The 24,251-nt window shown below is 36.1% G+C and overlaps 2 protein-coding genes across 3 annotated transcripts; both read left to right on the top strand.

The window, feature by feature from the left end:
* Window positions 1-4,739: 4,739 nt before the first annotated feature.
* LOC113113997 (cationic amino acid transporter 2-like) lies at window positions 4,740-15,849 on the top strand. Of its 2 annotated transcripts, none has more exons than XM_026280656.1 (12): window positions 4,740-4,951; window positions 6,627-7,014; window positions 7,098-7,253; window positions 7,721-7,886; window positions 7,994-8,130; window positions 8,231-8,453; window positions 9,491-9,630; window positions 11,851-11,953; window positions 12,326-12,525; window positions 12,618-12,784; window positions 13,906-14,014; window positions 15,214-15,849. In XM_026280656.1, the coding sequence occupies exons 2-12, from the start codon at window positions 6,645-6,647 to the stop codon at window positions 15,366-15,368; spliced, it is 1,926 nt and encodes a 641-aa protein (XP_026136441.1). In that variant the 5' UTR covers window positions 4,740-4,951; window positions 6,627-6,644; the 3' UTR covers window positions 15,369-15,849. The 2 variants fall into 2 exon arrangements, with proteins under 2 accessions (XP_026136441.1, XP_026136442.1); XM_026280657.1 differs by lacking the exon at window positions 9,491-9,630 and adding an exon at window positions 10,038-10,174 and having other exon boundaries at window positions 15,214-15,847.
* A 2,278-nt stretch (window positions 15,850-18,127) lies between these two features.
* On the top strand, window positions 18,128-22,895 carry LOC113113996 (platelet-derived growth factor receptor-like protein). Its single transcript, XM_026280653.1, has 6 exons — window positions 18,128-18,280; window positions 19,119-19,398; window positions 20,908-21,059; window positions 21,136-21,435; window positions 21,669-21,805; window positions 22,485-22,895. Exons 1-6 carry the CDS (start codon window positions 18,226-18,228, stop codon window positions 22,674-22,676), a joined length of 1,116 nt encoding a protein of 371 aa, XP_026136438.1. The 5' UTR covers window positions 18,128-18,225; the 3' UTR covers window positions 22,677-22,895.
* The last annotated feature ends 1,356 nt before the right edge of the window (window positions 22,896-24,251 follow it).

Below are 24,251 nucleotides of genomic sequence, written 5' to 3'. Positions count from 1 at the left end.
GGACAGTTGCCCAGTGGTCCAAAGTCCTCTTTTCAGATGAAAGCAAGTTTTGTATTTCATTTGGAAACCAAGGTTCTGGAGTCTGGAGGAAGGGTGGAGAAGCTCATAGTCCAAGTTGCTTGAAGGCCAGTGTAAAGTTTCCACAGTCTGTGATGATTTGGGGTGCAATGTCATCTGCTGGTGTTGGTCCATTGTGTTTTTTGAAAACCAAAGTCACTGCACCCGTTTTCCAAGAAATTTTGGAGCACTTCATGCTTCCTTCTGCTGACCAGCTTTTTGAAGATGCTGATTTCATTTTCCAGCAGGATTTGGCACCTGCCCACACTGCCAAAAGCACCAAAAGTTGGCTAAATGACCATGGTGCTGGCCAGCAAACTCACCTGACCTGAACCCAATAGAGTATCTACTGTATGAGGTATTGTCAAGAGGAAAATGAGAAACAAGAGTCTAAACAATGCAGATAAACTGAAGGCCACTGTCAAAGAAACCTGGGCTTCCATACCACCTCAGCAGTGCCACAAACTGATCACCTCCATGCCTTGCCGAATTTAGGCAGTAATTAAAGCAAAAGGAGCCCCTACCAAGTATTGAGTATGTGTACAGTAAATGAACATACTTTACAGAAGGCCAACAATTCACTAAATTGTTTTTATTTTTTATTTGTATTGGTCTTATGAAGTATTATAATTTGTTGATTTGATACCAAAGTATTGTTGGACTATTATATGAGCTTGCACACTGTGGATTACGTATTGTTGGGCCTGAAACCACTGAGCAAAGATTACGTGACTGAATCATGACGCTTAACCAGGATCAAACATCATTATGACCTTGAACAGTTCAGATGATTACTTGTTTAAAAATAATTAAATGGAAGTAAAATGATGATTACTTGTATAAAATATCCAATTGACAATCATAGCATACATATTTTCTTATTGACCTGTTTCATCTTTAATGAATCATAGTGATATTTTCCCCTTAAACTATTCATTTTTTTACAGCACAGATTAAGTTCACAGATAACTATCTCTCATTCTTAAAACCTATCTCCCCAATCTCCCTACACAAAATACATATTGACACTTCTGTGACGTCATATGTCTCTTTGAGTTAATCAGTGAGCCTTTTCAGACTTTTCAGATTGTGCAGTTTTGTTGAGGGGAAAATTGCCTAAAGGACTTTGATTTTGCCCATTGACTATTTCACTTCCAGTCACCATTGCATTGTAATTTAGTTCAGTACTATTTACAGGGTCTTCATATTTTTTGTTCATTTTGATTGAATAAAGGCAAACCAGTGTTTCATTGCATTTAGGAGATCTATTTTAATAGTTTGCTTATAATTTTACATATATATTACTACAGATATTTCAGATAACAACAATTGTTAGTAGTAGATTTTATGGCCTACCATCTTTCTTAAAATATTTTCAAGCTTGCAGAATTTGAGTAGGCCTACTATAGTACATATATGTATTATAATGTATTTTGCCTGAAAACATATATGCACTCACCTGCGTCATTCCCCCTTCTTTAAACATACCTCTGATAACCACCCATGACCCAGATGTTAGTACACTTAATCATATTGTATATGTAATGGCAAGGAAAGACCTGCAGGAGCAACCTATGTTAAGTGCTCTGCTCAGGGCCATAATGGTTAATCAAGCAGGATTGTGATCGCAGTAATGACCCAGTTTCTGTAACTAAGGATTTCTTCATCAGCCTTCATAACACTTTTGTTTTTATTATATCATTAGTTGACATGCAAAAATCAACAAATGTATTTTGACTTCTGGCCTAGTAACCAAAGAAAAAAAAGAAAGTTGGATACATGCTCCTTGGGGTAGTTTTCCAAAAGACTACTGTGCTGAAAAGGATTAGACAAATTGAGCTCCTTTGTAATAAAAAAAGCATTAAGTAGATCTTGCAATACACAGAGGTGATCATTTCAGGCTTCACTTTGGTATTCAATATAAATAAGATTATGGGCATTAACAAAGGTTCCTGGGTCAGCATGTGAATTCACTGCATGAGGTAATAGTCACTCCTTTCTATTGCACTTAATGCAATACCCTTACTGTACCAGATAATGCTTTCTTAGCATAAAAATAAAGTTTTGTCATCTTACCTTCACCAGATCCTCCGTAGGAAATGCAGTTATGTCATAGATGATCATTTTCCCATGCCTTTGCTAATTTTAACTGATCAGACTAGTCTAGATATTCAAGAGTCAGCGCAGTATGATTCAAGTCTAGACTTATAGTCTTCTGGTAACAGTTGTGAGTTTAAGTGGAGCACAGGATCATTACTGGTCTCATTCCTTCAATCAGGCTGAAAATGTTAAAGATGGTTCTTTTTGTCCTTTAATGGAGGATGGTTAAAAGGTAACTAAACTCTAAGGACTCCACTGTTGGTTGTGTCATCAAAACAAAAGCAAGCACAAAGTGACGCTCATTGCATAAAAGTTATTTGCTCTCATAGATAAAGAGGGAGAGAGGGCAGTTCATCTTTGTAACAGCTGTGTGCATTTTGCAACAATGACACTGCATGAAACTAAAATTTTTTGCTCAGGTTTTCTGATTTGCATCCTTATATTCTTATCTGCACCCATTAGCTTGGACTGTCCTCATGTCTTCCCACTAATAATTGACTTGAACATTTCCTGGTGACAGCTCTGTTAAGTGGTGTGGAGTGTCACTATGACAAACAGTTTCAGCGCTGCTGTATAGCGGTGTTGACATTAGAACCAATATTTTAACTGTGGTCATGTGCGTGACATTGCCAATCTTGTACATCAGTGAGGTCTACCTGTCCTGAGAGACAGAGGAAAACCTATTTTAGAAAACCCCTCACTCATTTTGGAAAAAAAAAAAATGGTTGTATGACCTGAAATTAATGTGCAGCTGAAAAAAATTAGCAGTTCAACCGGTTTCTTCCCATTTCTCAAGGAATCTTGTCTTCTTTTTTTCTCTACTGTGAAGGACTACATTGGCAGATGAATGCAGCTGCTCTTGATTTGATGCCTGAAAAGGCCTCTGGGTTTTAGACTTACAATGAGAGAAGTTCACCAGCACATATTCAGTAGTCTTTTATGCAATATAAAGGTTGTCAAAGTGAAATGGTCCTAGAGGTTCTGTTCTAATGATAGACATCTTATGATGTTTCAAAAGTTCTTTTAGCAAGTAATTGCATCAGGTTTTTAATGTCATTTCTTTTGATTCATGTCAGGTCTGTCTTTACCTGATGACTGTGCCAGCACTGGCAAATGTGCTAAACAACATTCCCTGAATTTCTGTAAAGCAGTCTGTTCTGCTGTTTCCTTGGATAGTGTATGAATGTTTGCAATGGTGGCTCTTACCCATCCATTTAGGGTGGCATTTGCTTTCACTGTATTGTTCAGATAGATAAAGGGCACAGAATGGACACAGCCTTACAACTGATGAAGAAAGATGAAACAGCCTGGCTCATGCTAGAGCAGAGCAATTTAAGAATAACTTCCATTGCACCATACAGTTTCAGAAACTTTCACAATTTCTACACAGAATGTGGACTGAGTAAATAACATGAGAGACGGAATTAAATATTTTAAATACACATACACCCTCAATACCCATGGCTGAAGTGGCCTTGAGTAAGGCACTGAACCCCCAGTTGCTCCCTGGGCGCTGGATATATAGCTGCCCACTGCTCCGGGTGTGTGTTCACTTCTCACTGCTGTGTGTGTGCACTTGGATGGGTTGAATGCAGAGCACCAATTCTGAGAATGGGTTACCATGCTTGGCAAATGTCATGATTTTCTAGCTGACCAATCACAGCACACCTCGCTTTTGAGACAGATGAGTCATGTAAAAATCGACGTGTTTCTGAAGACGGGGCATAGAGGTGAAACATTAATGTACTGTATGTGGAAAATAATGTGTTTTTTTAACCTTAAACCGCATGAATACAATTACACCAAATACACCAAATAGTGTCCTTTTTAGCAGCATCATACTGTATGACCCCAATGTTTGGGTGAACTAATGCAAAAAAAGCATTTTGAGACCCTGCTTTCATTTTCCTTTCCTTCTTTACCCTGACTAAGGTCTATGGAAGCTTGATCTTTAGTTCTACTCTGCTCTTTACATTTAGTTACTAGGCTCACATATTTGACAAATACTTTCTTGTTTAAGAATTTGTGTTCACCTTATGTGTAACTGGACTTGAATTCAGCCATGAGTGACAATCCCCTCGGTTTCTCAGATTTGTTATACTGTATTTCTGGAGAGGCCAACTGACCCTGTATCCAGCTCATGGGCTTCTAAATAAGGGAAACAATAATCCATTAACGCTGTTTACCTGTGACAGGCCTCTTTGTCCAATCATGTCCATGCTTTTAGCAACTCTTCCGCACTGCACTGGGCAAACAGATGTCTGTCTCAATGTTTGTCAATGTCAATTGCTTAACCATTTATCACTGGTCAATAAGTGCACTGGCAGCTGGGACTTACTCGGCCATGCAGGGTTTTTTTTCTTTCTTTTTTTTAAAGCATGTTCAGAATAAAGCATTATTCTTTTTTTTTTTTAATAAGAGAGACCTGGTTGAATAGGAAAATAAGCATTGCATTGCCTCACTCTGTGTGAAGTGTCTCTCCTCCCCTTTGGCCAGACCATGCCTCCTCATGGGGGGGTCGGTGAGGGGGCGGGGTAGGACAAGTTTAGGCAAACCAGAAGAGAGTAAAGTAGGCAGTAAAACTAGTGCAGTTGTGGGGTGACATGACATTTGAGCTTGAGGAAGAAAGGAGCAAACTTTGGAAGGACTGACTTGGATCTCTCTGAGCCGTGAGCTTTTTAAAGAAATCAGTGGAGTTCCCTGAGAGGCGTGTGTGTGGAGGCGTGTATGTGTGTGTTTGCATGAAATTGTAAGACATTACATTACGTCCATAAGGCAATTCTCTCATCAGGTGGTAAGTTTTAGATTTTGTGTTTATGCAAATACATAGTTGTCAATCATTTCCATTTGATCACATGCATTTACATACACTCAAATACTTTTAGCAAATCCATTGAAAATGTCATTTTAAAGCAGACTAATGTATAAATGTTAATCTGTGACCATTGTATGTGCAAATTCTGTCTGTACTCCTTGCTGTAGAATAATGATATGCATTCACTTATTACAGTAAGACTTAATCAAATCAGGCCAACTATAAAATATGCTACGCTGTATCTGAGCTTCAGAGTTGTTTGTCAAGTTTAGCATGATGAGCCCTCACGGCTACAGCCTCATGCATGTCAATCTTCTCTGCCTGTGTGATTTATCAACACCTTTCAAAGGTTGTAAGCAGACACAGTGTAACGCTAATGCTCAGCAGTTTGGTCACACACACACCACAACGTGCCAAATTATTTGTAAAAATATTTGTTTTATGTGTAAAAGAAGTTCTTTCGAAAGTAACTTAACTGCAAATTTGGTCTGCGACTTCAATTTAGACTGGAAAACAAATCTCTAAAACTGTTCTGTATAGCCTACTACAGTATTTTCTTGTGGGTGTTTATATATATATATATAAAGAAGTATTCTACCATTCAAAAGTTTGGGGTTAAGATTTTAATAATGTTTTAAAAGAGGATCACCAAGGATGCATTTTTATAAAAAAAAATACAGTGAAAAAGAAATATATGAATTAACCTTTCCTATAAATAATTTAATTTTAATGTAATTTATTCCTGTGATGGAAAAACTGAATTTTTAGCATAATTCTCCAGTGTCACATGATCCTTCAGAAATAATTCTCATAAGCTAATTTTCGGCTCAATTATTAATAATGGTTAAAAATGTTTTTTTCTTGTTTCATATTTGTATGATCATTTATACTGTACATTTTTTGTGATAATTCTTAATATTGATAGTATTTTATTTGATGAACAGAATAGCATTACTTTGAAATTAAAATATTTTGTAACATTATAAATATTTTACTGTCACTTTTGATCAAGTTTCTTAATGAACCCAAACCTTTGAATAGAAGTGTATAATAATATATATGATTAGATACACAGTATTTAAAGAGATTGTGCTATGATATTTAATCATGACAGAACAAACCTCTGTGGTAATCTACCTGATATAAACTTTATATAAACTCATAATACTTTATACATTTATAAAGAATGTTTACTTTTAATTAACTTGATGCCAGTGGCTCATAACTAATTTAATTCTTTAACTGCACAGAAGCGCACTGACCAATAAGCGATGTGCCAAATACCTACGCCTTTCAAGTTGAAAGCACTTTATCCCACTATTATGCAATAATGCCTAAGGCTTTTGGATTATTGTACATTATGCAATGCTAAAAACCTGTTAAATTATAAAGGTGCAAGTAAGAACAAAGGCCAAAAGTGTTATTGAATAATACAGTGTTCTTTTCCATGCCTCAGCTCTACCTTGGTTCACAATCTTGCAGAATCGAATCATTTCATTGTGCATTTATTGTGTGCAATGTTAGCCAAAAACTACACAAATGTTCACCGCTCAGATTCGGTCCCGAGTATTTCAAACATAAAAAGGAAAATAAATGGTATCCTTTCACTTTAAAAATTAAAAAAGTTTGTATATTTGATTTATTTATTTGACAGTTTGTGGTAACAGGAAGAATGCTGGAACGTTGCCTCACATTTGGTCGCTCCCTTGTGAGGAGGAAGAATGTGGACCAGAACTCTTTGGAAGAGTCCAAGCTGTGCCGCTGCCTCTCCACTGTTGATCTGATTGCCCTCGGGGTGGGAAGTACACTTGGGGCCGGTGTCTATGTGCTCGCAGGAGAGGTAGCCAAAGGCAGTTCAGGCCCCAGCATTGTGGTGTCCTTCCTCATCGCTGCTCTTGCATCTGTGATGGCCGGCCTGTGTTATGCCGAGTTTGGTGCACGGGTACCAAAGACGGGCTCAGCCTATCTGTACAGCTATGTGACTGTGGGGGAGCTCTGGGCCTTCATAACAGGATGGAACCTCATTCTGTCATACGTCATAGGTAATTATGGTTTAGCAATATACTAAAGCATGCAGTTCTATACAGAATTTTCCAACCTAAACTGATTTTTTTTTTTTGAACAGGGACGTCTAGTGTGGCACGTGCCTGGAGTGGGACGTTTGATGAGATTATAGGGGGCCACATTGAAAAGTTCTGCAAAATGTACTTCAGAATGAGTTTGCCCGGCCTTGCAGAGTACCCTGATTTCTTTGCTGTCTGCCTGATCTTACTACTGTCAGGTAAAGATCATGAACTTCATTCATCTCTCCTTGTTCTGGCTTGTACTATTTTATTGTATTGCCGCACTCTCAGAAAAAAGGCACAAATGCTGTCACTGGGATGGTACCCTTTCAAAAAGTACACCATTTTACCTTATTTACCATTATAGGGTGCATTTTAGTGTACATATTTCCTATATGTTACATACGAGAAGCTTTTGAAAGGTTATGTCCCCGGTGACAGCTTTTGTACCTTTTTTCTGAGAGTGTAGTTCTTCTGTTACTGCTGCTTTAAGATGAAATGCTTGCTGTATTCCTCATGTGTAAGTTGCTTTGGATAAATGAAAACATTTAAATGTCTTTTAGCATTTAAGATTAGCACAAATAAAAAAATCTAAAATCTCCTGAATGCATATTTGCAGCTAAATTATTACATGAATTATTTCCTAAACTGAATTGAAATGTCTGTTGCCGTTATTTCGCCCCAGGCCTTCTCTCCTTTGGGGTGAAAGAATCAGCTTGGGTCAACAAAATCTTCACAGCTGTAAACGTGCTTGTGCTGGTGTTTGTTATCATCTCTGGGTTCGTCAAAGGAGACTCGCTCAATTGGAATATATCTGAGGAATCTCTCATAAACGTTACCGTTGTCAAAAGGTGAAGGATATCTTTTCAATTACTTTCCTTTTATATCTTAACAAACGAATCCTAATGTTTGAATTTTTGATGATCATAATCATTAAAATGTTAAAATCCGCTTACAGGAATCTCTCACACACTGCTAATGTCACTAGCGATTATGGGTCAGGGGGATTTTTCCCTTATGGCTTTGGTGGGACACTCGCTGGTGCCGCCACCTGCTTTTATGCCTTCGTGGGATTTGATTGCATTGCAACTACAGGTATTCAATCACTTCTTCTGTTTTATACAACAGTTAGCTTCGGTTCTTCAGTCTAGTCTTGTGCTCAAATACTTCTTTTGATATTTGTAACTGTGACCAGGTGAGGAGGTAAAGAATCCCCAGAGGGCCATTCCCATTGGGATAGTTGTTTCCCTGCTGGTCTGCTTTCTCGCCTACTTTGGTGTTTCAGCCGCCCTCACCCTCATGATGCCCTACTACCTGCTGGATGAGAGGAGTCCCCTTCCTTTGGCTTTTGAATATGTGGGCTGGGGGCCTGCCAAATATGTTGTAGCGGCAGGATCGCTCTGTGCTTTATCAACCAGGTAAACATCTTTCTTTGCTCCTAAAATACTGTTCTGCTGGCCAAGGCTTCTTACAAGATTGTATATTGAGGCAGCATGCCGATATCAAAACACTCTGAATAATTACATAAAAATGCTTTTATTCACTTTGTCATTTGTTTGTGATTCCGTAAAACATTTCTTTCCTAATTAATTTGTATGAAGTTCTTAGTTGGGTCTTTTGGTGGATTTATTCCTATGCTTTGCATCTCTAATGACTTTTTGATGGTGATTTGTTTGAAAGAGAGCCGTATAAATAATTATACATAGCATTAACCAGATTATTATTATAAGCTTTAAGATGATTAAGGTTTATACTTGCTCTCTTTCAGAAAAAAATGTTCAAGTGGAATGTGGTTTTGTTTTTTCCTGGTGACATAAATCAGTAAGGACTATTGTTTGGTAATTAGCAATGCTCCCTAAAGCAGCATGAATTACAACCCACTCATTTTAACAGTATTTTTATTGTATTTGCTTGAATATTACTTTTATTCTGTTCAAAAACATCAAGGTGTGTGATTTGTTAAGTAATTAAAGCTGTTATCATATTGCTATAAAAGTTTTATGCTTAAGACGGATAATTTTGATTGTAGCCACTAGTGTTGTTTGATGAATTTACAAAAACATTTTATAGGATGCTATTAGCTTAGGCTCTTGTGCAATACTCCCAGGAAAAAATCAAGATGATTTAACTGTACGTCTGGTCCCATTTGCAAAGTGCTGTCAAATTTCATATTCCTAAAGTCAACATGAAACAGCCATTTGGCAAACATATTACTTCTGTAATTAGCTTTTTAGAGTAAAAAACAAACATAAGCAAACTTAATTCTGTCTATTGGGAAATTATTTTTGTGTTTGTATATTTGAGTTGAAATAAGTTGAAACTCTTAGATTTCATGTTGACTTTAAAATCAAAATCATTGTTTGTGGTGGCCTGTAACAGAAGTGTTTGGGATCAGGTCTGCAGCATGTAATTAATTGACCCCTTGCTTCTGCTGATGTCTTTGCTTCACATGCAGTCTGCTGGGCTCCATTTTCCCAATGCCGCGTGTAATCTATGCTATGGCACAGGATGGGGTGCTTTTCAAAGTGTTAGCCCAAATCAATCCTAAGACGAAGACCCCTCTTATTGCTACAATGTCTTCAGGTGTAGTTGCAGGTGAGAGATGGAGGCACAATTGCCATGCAAACCGCCAATGTGTTCCACCAGGCAAATGTGAAAACGAGCGGAAATGGATAATATGAAGAATTATTCTATAAAAAAATACATCAAATTATCAGGGCTTGGCAAAAATGGCAACATCCGAGCCTGGATGAATCAAGCAAATGAATAAAATCCCAAAAAGTCATAGCAGTTCATGGCAGTTTAGTGAATATCAGTTTGTCTATGTATGCTCATTTATTTTTAAAAAACAAATCTTCCAATAATAACAAATGACTGAAAAAACATAATTGGCTGCATTTGGACAGTTTTTGCTCCTTCACACTTGCTGGTGTTGGTTAATATGTTTTTTTCCCCCTCTAGAGTAGCAGGTGTCTGAACCATGAATCCTTTTTTGTCTTTAGCCTGTTGGGTTCTATGTTCCCTCTTCCCCGCATTCTGTTTGCCATGGCACGAGATGGCGTGCTATTCAGATTTCTTTCCAAAGTGAGTAAGCGTCAGTCACCAGTGGCTGCCACTATGGCAGCAGGCGCTACCGCGGGTAAGCTAAGACCGAGGTAGGCCTTGCATGGCCTGCTGTCCTGTTTGTGTCAGCCTGGTGAAGGTGCAGTGTGTCTGCTTAATTACAGTATAGCCTGTTAATGGATGCATGCTGTGGTGGTGGTGGTGCTAAAATTGCTGTGATTATACAATATGTGATAGAAATCTCTGTGGAAGCTATTTATTGCATGCAAAAGTGATATGTAGAAAAGAAAGGGAATCATTCATTTTTTATATTATTGAAAGAAAACCTCTTGCTTTAGGCTGCATTTATTTAAACAGAATAACAGTAATAAAAAAAAATATTAGTAATATAGTAATACTAGAAAATACAATTTAAAGTAACTTTAAGTTTTATCTATTAAATATATATAAGTTTTTGTAACATAATATTTTGTGAAATATGGATGATATATTTGTGACTACCATTCATAAGTGAAGAAAGATTAAAATAGGATGCATTAAATTGACAAAAAGTGACAGCTTTAAGACATTTAAAGACATAAAGACTCGAAAAATGATGCTGAAAATTCAGCTTTGTATCAGAGGAATAAATCACATTTTAAAATACATTAAAATAGAAAACATTTTACATTTTGCTAAATATTACTGTTTTACTATATTTTTGATCAAATAAAAGTAACCTTGCTTGGTGAGCATATTATTAAATCATAAAGCAATTATTTCAAAAATTTGAGCTATATTGTATATGTGAACTCACGTGTCAGGTGCAGATGTGTAATATACTGCTGACAGCTGCAAGGAGAGACTCTTAGTACTTCCCTACAGAGTGGTAATACAGCACTTTGATGCTAGCAGGGGTCGCTCAGTGGATGCCTATGGATTCTAAGGACTTCTAAAGAATGAGAAAGCAGAGGGGAAGCTTAGTGAAGGGATGAGAACCCAGGGCAGATAATGGTTTTCAGAGCCCCCTGCACATTGCACATGTTAAGTCTATATTGTAGCACTGTATGCTTGTTAGTGTACATGGCCTTCTTACTGTGAGGGAAGTCTAAACAGCTGTATATGAAGTCATAGAGCACATCTGGTGTGGATTTCCTCAGAAGATACCAATACTATTGAATTCTGAGTTTAAAGTCAGACATCCCCCAATAAAGATATCTGTATTGATTATTGACAAAGACTGAGATTTATTTATAAGTCCCACAGTACATTTAATGAAGCTTTCATTTACACCTGCATTACTTTGGAAATTTCATGATTAACCAATCAGGCTCCTCCAAACTGGAAGATTTATTTTATTCAGTGAACACAAATGAAATAATAAACTGTGCATGCTCTGTTGTTGTATAATGGCCTTTAAATATTTTTGACAACCAAGCCACACTTGTGGTTCAATGTATTAAGTTGGAAAATAACGCACTTTTCAAGCTAAACTCAAGATCCAGTAAAACAAACAAACAAAAAAACATTCTGGTTATCAACCTAGGAAGTAATTGTAAGCACCGCTGAAATTTATCACAAGAAAAAATAGGTATTTCAATTGTAATGATGCCATGCAATTAATGCATTTTAAGTATGGCTTAAGTGTCTAAATATTTGGGCCACTGTATGTAAACTACTTAATTTATAGAAGTTACTGTGATATAAATATGCATCAATTCATAATTTTTTTTTTACTTCATCTGACTTCTGCTTTTATTTACTACCCAACAGCTGTCATGGCTTTCCTGTTTGACTTGAAAGCGCTGGTGGACATGATGTCTATCGGAACCTTGCTGGCATACTCTTTGGTGGCTGCTTGTGTCCTAATTCTTAGGTTAGTGTATATCCCTTGCATTCAAAAAAGTTCAAATGACAGCATTACTCTTTGCAATCCAGCTGTTAATACAAGGATGCAGAGCAGTTGGTGCAACCCCTACTGCGAGAATTATGCAGTGAGAATTATATACTGCCATCTACTGGTCGTGTGTCCTCTTCAAACTGTGGAATATAAACCTATGATTTGACTTTGAATAGATTTTTTATGACAATATCTTATGATATGCTCTGTAGAGCTTAAATGACACTGTCACATAATATGATGCATTTATCATATTTAACAAAAAAAAAAAAAAAAAAAAAAAATTCATTAATGTTTCTGTTTTTAATGGCATGAAGTAGCTATTTAAATCTAAGATTCACGCATCAGGTATCAGCCGGATGCTGCGTTTGAGAGGTCTAGGATCAGTGAAGGCAAGGAAAAGGTTGGTGAGTCTGAACTGACAGAGTCTGAGTCTCACCTGAACATGCTGAAGGATGGACGCGTTACCCTGCGCTCTCTGCTCAACCCTCCACTGCTGCCCACTGAACAGACCTCCACTGCGGTCAACGTGTCTGTTGTGATCATAGGTTAGTACAGAAGCAGATAGAGACTGATTTGACTTTAAGTTAACTGATGACAATGGGGTAGATTTCTGATCTGTGTTTGTTTTTCCCTGCAGTGTTTGTTGTGTGTGTTATTAGCTCACTCAACACATACTACGGACAGGCCATTATTGCTATGGAGCCTTGGGCCCTGGGGGTCTTAGGTGCATCTTTGTTCATCTTCATCATGTGCATCCTTCTGATTTGCAGACAACCTCAGACAAGGAAGAAGGTTTCCTTCATGGTATGTACTGTAGGTTTAAAATCTTCCATACTTAACATACATGTATACTATAAAAGTTTATGGTCTCGTATACAGTAAAACTGTGAAATATTACTACAGTTTAAAAGAACAGTTTTCTATTTGAATATATTTTAAAATCGAATTTGTTCCTGCGAAGGCAAAGCTGAATTTTTAGCATTACAAGTATCAGAAGATCTTTCAGAAATCATTCTAAAAAAAAATTATTCTTATTCTTATTCTTCTAATTATCAGTTTTGAAAACAGCTGTGCTGCTTAATTATTATAATTATTAAAAAAAAATAATTGTAAACTGCGATGCATTTTGTTCAAGAATCTTGGATGAATAGAAAGTTCGATAGAGAAAAAGATTTATTTAAAAAATAAATATTTTGTAACATTATAAATACGAAAACTGTCACTTTTCATGCTGAATAAAATATAATTTATTAAAAAAAAAACTGACTTGAGCCCAAATATTTAAAACTTTATAACAATTATATATAAACAACATATACATAATATACATGGTGTTCACACTCTTAAAGGGATAATTCAACCCAAAATTATCACCAAACCTGTTTTTTTTTTCTCTGTGAGGATACTGCTCTTTTCCATACAATATAAGTTGAATGGTGTCCACTATTACTTCACAAGACTTACATAGTACACAGGTTATATGAGGACTGCTGCTACAATCCTTTCAGTTTTAATGTATTAAAAAGAGCAGCAACAATCTGCCTAATTTCTAAAATGAAATGATGTGAAGGTGAGTATATAATGACAGAACTTTCATTTTGGGGTGTACTTTCCTTTTAATAAGCGTGCACCATGTTGAACTGTTGCTGCTCTGTTTATCTTGATGTGTATTTTGTCCAGAAGAGCACTGGGTTTTAGGGTAATAGCCTGTATAAAATATCTGTGTTTGCCAAGCACTCTGTGTTCTTTGGAGGGCCGTATTGTGTGCTATCCTTGCTATCTAACATGAAAAACAATGTGATATGACCCGAGAGAGTCTCCATTCATGGTGTTTTTTCTGTTTTAGTCTGGGTCATTTCATTAGCGAGTGCTAAGCAGAGTGCAGTCAAGCACATGTTTGAAGTAGTGTGTATTTTTTGCTTCAGGTTCCTCTGTTGCCCTTTCTACCCATCTTGAGTGTATTTGTCAACGTGTATCTCATGGTTCAGCTCAGCGGAGACACGTGGATCCGTTTCTCCATCTGGATGGCTATAGGTACGTGCTAACTTTGAGTAAACACACAGAGGATACAATCCTGAACCACATTCAAACAAATCTAAAGGTCTCGTTGCCATTTCAAGGCTGTTTGCTTGAAAAACAGGCATAATCAGAAATAAAAGTAAGAAAACTCTGCAGAAAAGGTCAGCTTAGATGAGCATAGGTTCCACGGTGGTCCAGGCTGGTTTTCACAGGTCAGGCTTATGTTGGTGGAAAATCGGACAGGACGTTTTATAAATTCTGTCATTGTTTACTTAGCCTCGTTTTGATCTAAACCCTGCACCCTGTTTGTTTTTTTTCTTTTTCAAGTATTTAACCAATGAAGTTTGTTATAGCATATCTATCTATCTATCTATCTATCTATCTGTCTATCTATCTATCTATATTCATTACTGCTCAAATTGGGATCAGTAGGATTTTAATTGTGTGTTTTTTATTTTAAAGAAATTTCTTCTGCTCATCAAGGCTGCATTTATTTGATCAAAAATACAGAAAAAAACTGTAATATTGTGAAATATAATAACGGTTTACTATCTTAATATACTTTAAAACCTAATTTATTACTATGATAAAAGCTGAATTTCCAGTATCATTACTCCAGTCTTCAGTGTCCCACATGATCATGCTGATTCATAATCAATGTGCTGCTTATTATTTTTTTTTTTAAACCTGTGACATTTTGTCAGGATTTTTTGATGAATCAAAAAGTTAAAAAGAACAGCATTTATTTAAAATAGAACTCTTTTGTAACAAGAGAAGTCTTTACTATCACTTTGTATCAATTTAGCACATTTTGCTGAATAAAAGTATTAATTTCTTTAAAAGAAAAAAATTAAAATGACTGACCCCAAACTTTGGAACAGTAGTTTATATTGTTACAAAATATTTATATTTTAAATAAATGCCAGTCTTTTGAACTTTTTATTCTTTCAAAAATCCTGACAAAAGTATCTTTATATTTTACTATATCAATCATATTTTTTAATACTTTTGAGTGGCAGTATGAGTGTGTGTGTGTGTGTGTATATAAATATATATGTATGTATAAATAAATATATAAATTTATATTGAGCAAAATGTCCTTTGATTATCTTTTTTTTTTTTTTTTGGATGAACTGCCTTTAAGCACCCTAATGGATCCAAATGCAATGGAATACAAATTTGATAGAAATCTTAACTTTTATATCACTCCACAGGTTTCTTCATTTATTTTGGATATGGAATCTGGCATAGTGATGAACGTAAGAGGCATCTACAGAACTGTGGTGTTGCGACGGAGAAAAAGACACTGACAGGAAATGAAGGCACTGTGGAATATGTGACGCACATAGAGAAGACTAGCCCATGTTAAAGAACAGCAGATAAACTATAATAGTAACTAGCTGTTATCCACGGCATTCACCAACCAGCTGATAGACCTGTGTATTCAGCTCTGCCTTTACAGTCACTGCCATCATGAACAATCACTGTAACACCTCTCAGTGCTGATGCTCTCATCTGTGATGTGATAGCAGGACGTTAGGGGTGTGCAATCTGGCATTAGAAGTTCAATGCATTGATTAAAGGAATTGATTCTATACCCAATATAAGCTTATATTTGTAACTTAATATAAAACATACATAATAGATATATAAAACATACATAATAATGAATAGTAGCAAAATAACTAAACATGAGTAGTGACCAAGTTGTGATCTAATTTTTTTTTATTGTTTTATTTTATTAATTTTTATTAATAAATCATTAGAATAGCATTGAATTGTTGTCATAGCAAATATTTTCACCCCCATAAGACATACCTCTGTGTTTGAAGCAATTTGCTTTTAAAATGTGTTTTGATGAAAAAGGGATAGCTTATTTTTTTTTATTTTTTTTTTTTGCATGAAAGTATTTCCAGATACAGTATCCTAAGATTTCTTCCACTGTTAGTTTGTTAAATTAAAAAAAAAGAAAAAAAGGTAAAAAAAGAAAAAAAAAAAGAAAAAAGGAAGCAAAACATTTTATAGCATTTATACTTAGTTTTAAAGGTATGGGACACGTGGTAAAGTGGCATTATTAAATAATGTGGAACACCTGAAGAAATATTGGTAAAGCCATGATAATGGTGAATGTCCAGCTTCACTGCATGTCTACATGATTGACCTGTCTTGTTAAAGTGTTTAATTGTAAGATTTAGTATTAATAATTTTACAGTATATGCCTGAGATGTTAAGCTTCTTGTATTCTGATAAACACTATTTTTATCTAAACCTATGTTACATGTGTTGTGTAACTATCGCTGAATGTTTGACAGAGATATCTTACAATGTACAGTATTCATATGTTGTTTAACAACCAGAAGGTCTGATGATGTTGAAGAGGAGCAAGTATGTATGTGTTTTGTCATGTAAAATTAACATTTTTTCCCACTTTATTTACTTTCTAGATTTTTTTACTCTACAATTAAGTAATCCAAAATTGTCTGAAACACTATGATGAATAATCAACAATCTACACTACGTAGTCCACTGTGGTCATTCAATACATGACAATATGTTTAATCCAGCTAACAAAGTGATGCAAACAGTGGCCTAAAAAATGGAAAGCATGAGCATCTGAAAGTGTTTCTTCTGCTATCCAGTGCTCAAGTCTTTCTCCACGTTAAATACTTAATTTGTGGTTGTAGATTGCATTGTAAATTAGTCACTGAGAGGCTAAGATTCTGGAACAACCATTAATAACAATGTGTTAGTGTCTCACTAAGTAATGCACATCAACTTCCATTTAAAGCCTTTGTATCATTGTATCTTATCATTATAATCATTTTTTAATGATGTACGTAATGTTTGGATTATGCCATTGTCAAAACATTGCAAAGTGGTTGCATACGAAACAATAAAAATGTTCACCCTTTTCAACAATGTTTCCCAACAATAATTGATAAGGTGACCACTATTTGTGAAGCATAAAATGAATGACACAGAACTATCTCACAATATTTCATACTGAATATTCTATGAATATTCTAATATTTATAAAATAGTTCACCCAAAAATGAAAACAAGCTAGCGTTTTACTCACCCTAGAGGCATCCTATGTGAATATGACTCTTTCAGACGAATCCAGTCGAAGTAATATTACAAAATATCCTGGCTATTTGAAGATCATAGTCAGCGGGTTATTGCAGTTCAACAGTCCACAAGTCGTCAAATACAGCGCGCACATCCATAATAAAATATGCCTCACACGGCTCCGGGGGAGTTTCCTGTAGTGAATACATGCGCTTTTGTAAGAAAAATATCCATATTTCAAACGTAATAAACACTTTTTCACTTCTGTTATCTGTCTTTTTTTATCTGTCATCTTTGTTATTTTTTTATTTTTTATTTATTAGAGTTCAATTAACAATCATACAAAGTACAAACATCACAGTAATTCAAATTACAAACATACAGGCATCACAGTTCGTAAACAAATATTACACATAAAAAAACAGACTTACAGACTTTTCTTTTTTTAATAAAAATAAATAAAAGGAATTTCTATTGTCAATTGAAAAGTTTTGAGTAGCCTATATTTCTGTGATCTGTCTTACGCAGAAGCAGTTCTGGCGGATGACGTAAGACGTCAGCGTTGCGTGATTATTGATGAATATGACTCTGAGGACAAAACACAACGCATGGTTATAAATTAGACGTACAAACCGAGGATTTTTTGTTGTCTGCTTTTTTGGACCATGGCTTCAGTTTGTGTGTGTGTGTGTGTGTTCTAAAGAATGTCATATTTATCTTGGATGAGAAAATAACAGCAATTTTTAGGTAAACTATTGTTATTTACATTTAGCTGAGGCTTTTATCCAAAGCGACTTACAATTGCTAGATGTCACACGCCTCAGGAGCTACGATTAAGTGTCTTGCTCAGGGAAACATTGGCGTCTCACAGTGGATTCGAACCCGGGTCTCTCACACCAAAGGCATGTGTCTTATCCACCTCACCCCACATAAATTTGAATGAAATAGCTGCAGTCCAGCAGAGGGCGTTAGAGGATCGCAGGACTGGGCTCACAGGCTGACACTAAAGGGGGAGTGTGCAGATGGGTTGGGGAAATTCCTCTTTTCTCACAGAGGATGGAGCTGACGGAGTGTAAACGGGACAGACAGTGGACAAAGAGCTCCTGTGCTGCTCTCAGGCCCCGTGTGCTGTGCTGAAACTCTCCACTTCAGACATCATGAAGCTCTGGCTCTTCTTCACACTGGCACTGCTCTGGCTGGAGCTCCAAAATGGTGAGCAGACCTTTCTTTTCTTTTTCTTTTTCTTTTCTGCCTTGTTATTATAACTTCCAAACATGAAGAAAGTCCAAAAAAAAAAAAAAAAAAAAAAAACTAAACTATCTTTCTATTGCTGGGAAAGGAAGTAAATGAATGTGTATGGTGTGCCAGTGGTGACAGTGGTGCCAATGGAAACCAAATTCCAGAGTAGAAAGGGGAGGAGAGATCAAATCAGGGCAGAGTTTTACTTAAACTTATGATTAAATTGTACAGCAAAGACAAAAGATAGAGAAACAGATATGTTTGCATCCTATCCAGGCATTTTTTAAAAAGATTTTATTTTAGGAATCACAAAAGATCTGTATAGATCTGTATAGAGTTTTCCTCTAGACCTCTTGATCCTTGCATATGTCAAAATTAATTTAAAAGGAATTTATGATTCAATGAACCTCAGTATTGTTTCATATTTGTATGCTTTTGCACAGAGAACAAGAAAGGCATACTTCCAGCATTGCTGTTTGTACAGCTGTTAGCTGAAGACTATAGAGCAGATTTCCAGATGGCAGAAACCTCTTATGCTTGCTCTCTCTCTCTCTCTCTCTCTCTCTCTCTCTCTCTCTCTCTGTCTCTCCTTCTATTTCTTTTTCGAATTTTTTTGGCTTGGTCATAGGAGTAATAAAGTGTCACAAAAAGAGAAATGAAACACATATGCGTACTATGTTTATGGCCTACTAGCAGTGAATAAATGAATGTTACTGCTCTTTAGAAGTTCCTCATGTAAAATTTGCCAGTCACATCCAAACGCTGAACCAACACGCTGTTGACCAGGAAAACTGTGTTTTGGTGTACCCAGGTGTGTGTCAGCAGGTCAAGCGTAAGAAAGAGGATGGTGAGAACCGCATTAGACCCGGCAGAAAGAGGGTGAAGGTTCGCTACCCCAAAGTAAAAGAAAAGGAGGCAGGAAGCAAGAGCCAGTCCATTCTCACCCAGGTCCTTGATAAAGGCCGTTTTCTCAGACTGGGCGAGAGCCTTTCCTTGAGTCCTGGCAAAACAATGGAACTGAGATGCAAAGGGACTAATATTGGCTGGGCATATCCTTCTTATCTGGACACCTTCAATGACAACCGCCTCAGGTATTCTTCTTTATTATTTTATATATGTTAGAATCATAAATCTAACACATTAATAGCTCCTGGAGTATTCTCAGTTTGGAATACTAGAGTTTAATTACACTATATGTGAATAAATACAAGTTTCAGTTACACTTTATTTTAAGGTGTCATTGTAACAGTGTAATTATACATTAAGTACTAAGTAATATTATTAACTACATGTACTTATTATGGTTTAGTGAAGGGATTGGCTCAGGGTTAATTGAATGAAATTATGCACAATTTTTGTTATTATAGTAGTAAATACATGTAATATGCAACAAGGGCACCTTAAAATAAATTGTTACCCAAAATTCTATTTTAATGTAAATAGATCAATTGAAAAATTGCAGTCAAACATTTGGCAGTCTGATAAGGAATCAAATGTTAAAAATTGTGACTATTTTATTCAGTGGTCAACTGTAATTACTTCAGGGAGGTCATGTCGGACACATTGCTTTTTGGGATACAGTTATGTGCTTGTGCTAGTAGGTTAATAATTTCACCAGGTTTTTGTAGATAAAATTTTTTGGACATGAGCAAAATAAAATCTTAGATAATATTATTTAAAAATGTGTATTTTTAAAAGAATTTCCTGAAGCATTCACTGTTAGACATACATTCAATATATAGCGTTAACTTTCAAATTAATTTAACCCAGTAGTATTTTATTATCAAGGGGAAGTCGTTGCCTAATGGTTAGAGAGTCAGACTCCCAATCGAAAGGTTGTGAGTTCAAGTCCTGGGCCGGCAGGAATTGTGGGTGGGAGGATTGCATGTACAGTTCTCTCTCCACCTTCAACACCACGACTTGAGCAAGGCATTGAACCCCGAACTGCTCCCTGGGCGCCGCAGCATAAATGGCTGCCCACTGCTCCGGGTGTGTGTGTGTGTGTGTGTGTGTGTGTGTGTGTGCGCGCGCGCGCACTTTGGATGGGTTAAATGCAGAGCACAAATTCTGAGTATGGGTCACCATACCTGGCTGAATGTCACGTCACTTTCATTTTATTATAGTTTCTTAATTAATTATAATATTTTTTATTTTCTGTTTACATTCTAATTAAAATGAGAAATTTTCCCTTGGCAAGTAGCTAAAATTAAATTAAATTTAAGTTTAATATTATTTTAAGTTTCAAGGTTATTTTATTTAAATTGCTGGACTTTTTAAAGGATTTTAGGTTTTAGTTATCCCGCTCACTTCAAAAGTGGACTGCATAAAATTACATTTAAGAGACTGTTTCAAGCTAACTGAAATGATTTCTAAACTTAACGAATATGCTTTCCTTTATGGATAAAATATGATCTTTCTGAAGAAAATTGTCAGAAAAAAAATAGTTATCATCAGTGGACATAAAACAAAAACTTTCTTTGTAGAATGAATCATGCATTCCATAGTATATTTAGGCTTATTATATACTGCAGAAACAATACAAGTAGTATGATATTGTATGCATAGCCCAGGTCTAGACTTGATTGTTTGTGTTGTTCCAGCATCAAGCAGCATGAGCGGTACAGTCAGCTGATTCTGTCGTCTCCCTCAGCTGCTGACACGGGGGAGTACAGCTGCTGGGTGGTGCTCTGTGACGGACAAGAATGTACAAAAGATGGAGAAAGCACCTCTGCTACATACATATACTTTACAGGTACACCATCTGCTCACATATCATCTATGTGATCTTAAAACTCTAAAGACATTGTTACAATTCTCTTTGTATCTAGACAAAGAAGAGCTGTTTGTCCCCTCTGCCATCTATTTTGAGATCATCTACCTGCACCCTGACAAGCCTGCCACTGTCCCGTGCCGGGTGTCAAACCCCAAAATCAACGTCTCGCTGCATAGGGAAGTTCCTGCAAAAGAAATTGCTGTGGATGGGACCCAGATCTCTTACAATCCCATGAAAGGCTTCATCATCCTAAACCCCAGTCCAGAACACAAGGGCGCTTATTACTGCAAGGCCAACAGCACCACGAAAACCACTTCACAAATATCCACGAAATACCAGCTGCTGTACGTGGAAGGTAAGAGGAAAGCATAATAGTGTTAGCACTAGTTAGTACTAACTAGTTAGCACTAGTTAGTGTTTAGGGACTACAGGTGTAAATTAGCACAAGTGCTACAACCTGGTAAAATGCATATCTCCTTTTAAGGTTAATGTATATCTTACACTGTCCCTGTTTAAATAAATAAACAAATGAAAGCACACACATTTTACATAGTGTTTTTGGTAAAAAATTCATTTATTCCCTCGTAGTGCCTAGTGGCCCCCCTTTTGCGACTATTGAGGCTTCTTCGAACATAGTGAGTGGTGGAGACATCTTCAATGTTACATGCACAGTTCTGGGGGAACCGGAGATGAATGTCAGCTTCAGCTGGAGGTATCCTGGCAAGGTGAGTGCTACATTTTTTTTTTTTTTTTTTTAGAAAAGGTGATTTGGTTAAGATCTGAGCGTCTGATTCAGGATGATTGGGACAATAATATTTGAGTTTTTCAGTATTATGCTATTTTGTGGATGCTACAGCTTTGCTCATAACAATTATGAAGAGATACACTATTGATAAAAAGTTTATAGCAACATTTATTCAGGATTATTTGAAGAACAGGTTAAAAAAACTTTTATATGTAATATACATTATAAATGTCTTTACTGTACCTTTTGATAAATTTAATGTGTCTTTGTGGAATATATATATATTTAACTGAATTTGAATGGTAGTGTTACCACAAAAATATTAAGAAGTGCTATTGTTTTCAACATTTATAATAAGAATATTTTTTATTGAGCAGCAAATCAGTATATTAGAATGATTTTTTGATTTGTGATGCTGAAAATTCAGTTTTGCCATCACAGGAATAACTTGCATTTAAAATATGTGCAAATAGACACAGTTGTTTTAAATTGTAACAATAATTCACAATATTACTATTTTCGCTGCATTTGTGATTAAATGCAGCCTGCCTTAGCATAAGAGGCTTCTTTCAAAAACATAAAACTGTTAATTATTCCAAATGTTTGGCAGGTGATGTTGATTCAGATAAATAGGTGTCCATGTGATGTGTGTTTCTTAGGGCCAGAGGCCGGTGAGCATTCATGACTCCTGGCGACTGATAAACCGTGGAGTGGGACACACAACACGCATCTCCCAGAGCGTCATGATAGTGGATGATGTTGAAACCATTGACTATGGAAAGTACATCTGCACCACCAAAAATAAGCATGGAGTGACATTGGTGGCCACAACGGTAAAGTCACACAAATAAGAACAACATAAAGATGATATTATTGAGCTGAGCTGGACTCCATTCAAACTTCAGGCTTCATCCTGCTTAATGAAATCATTATGAAAAACATGCATTCTATATAGGACTTGAAAATAAAGTGCTTCTTTTAAACTGAGACTCAATGATGAAGCAAGTTAATGCAAGGTTCATGTTCAATGGTAAATCAACAGCATACAGTAATACAGTTTGTGATGCACCATAGTCTGTGAAATAGTGTTTTTCAATCATGCTAACCTATAATACTCAGAATGGTAGGTGTTAAGTTCTAAATGCATGAAATATGTCTGAGGAGCGTGAAGGCTTTGTGCTCCGCTCTAATTGACTCCGTATGTGGAATGTGCTGCGGGAGCCCAGAGCTTATTTTGGTTTGGTGCGACACATTCAAATGTTTCTCCTCCTCACAAAGAGATTTCTATTATTGAATTATTAGCAATTAAAGAGTAAGTTACAGTAGAATAGAAATAAGAAAACCAATAGATACAACAGGTTCCTGCACACATTCACTGCTTGGCTACTTGACAGTGTTATCAAAAATGAGAATTCGGTCTTCATTTACTCACCCTCATGTTGTTCCAAACTGGTATGACTTTTTGCTTTGTGAAACGATTTTTTTTGAAGAATATCGGTAACCAGACAGTTTTGGTTGCATTATATGGGTAAAAAACACAATCGAGGTTGACAGGAACTGAAACAGTTACCAACATTATTTGTGTTCTACAGAATCCCATACAGGTTTGGAAAAACATGACAGTGAGACAAAATTGTTAATGGCTAATTTTATTTTTAGGTGGACTAGCATTTCAATTAAAAAGATATAAACATGGGGTGACAATTACAAACAGATTATTTGAATTCTTTATTAATTGCATATTTCAATGAGTTTCAGTTTCACACCAACATCCACACAAACAGCCTAGCAATACATACCAACATTGGAAAAAAAAAACTACTACTTATGCTTTTTAACTTCTTTGTAAATAGCTTGAATGTAAAGCTGCAGTGGAGGGGTTTCAGACAGAGGGGGAGCTCTAGAGGCCACAAAACATGCTCGGTCATTACATTGGTCTCATGATCAGAAATAAATATAGAAACGAGGACAACGAACACTCGAATCCGCCGTAGGGCTCAATCATACAGAATAATATACAAAACCCGTATTCAAGAAAGTCATAAAAAAAATAAAATAAAAAAAAAGTCAGATTCCCAATAGTGTATGCCTTCAGTCACAGGGCTGCCCAATGACTTTCCATTAACATATCAAGCATACTATACCATTGCATCTCTGATTGGCAAGAAATTAGGAAAAGGGGCTAATTCAACACTTAAACAGGTATTAATCAAAACATTCAAGACTTCTAATCAATTCATTCTGCATTAATCACTGTATTGCATCTCTCCTATGCATATGAGAGTGATATGGAGAGCATATTTGTGATGAAACATGCATCATGATCTGGCTAAAGCTCACCTTTCTGCAGTTCTTAATGTGTGATTTAAAACAAATACCATTTACAAAATCAAAAATAAAGGCATGATATAAACAAGAAAAAAAAA

Source organism: Carassius auratus, chromosome 14, assembly GCF_003368295.1.
Source record: "Carassius auratus strain Wakin chromosome 14, ASM336829v1, whole genome shotgun sequence".
Lineage (NCBI taxonomy): Eukaryota > Metazoa > Chordata > Actinopteri > Cypriniformes > Cyprinidae > Carassius > Carassius auratus.
The sequence above is the reverse complement of the archived record's forward strand: the minus strand, read 5'-3'. Positions and strand labels throughout refer to the sequence as shown.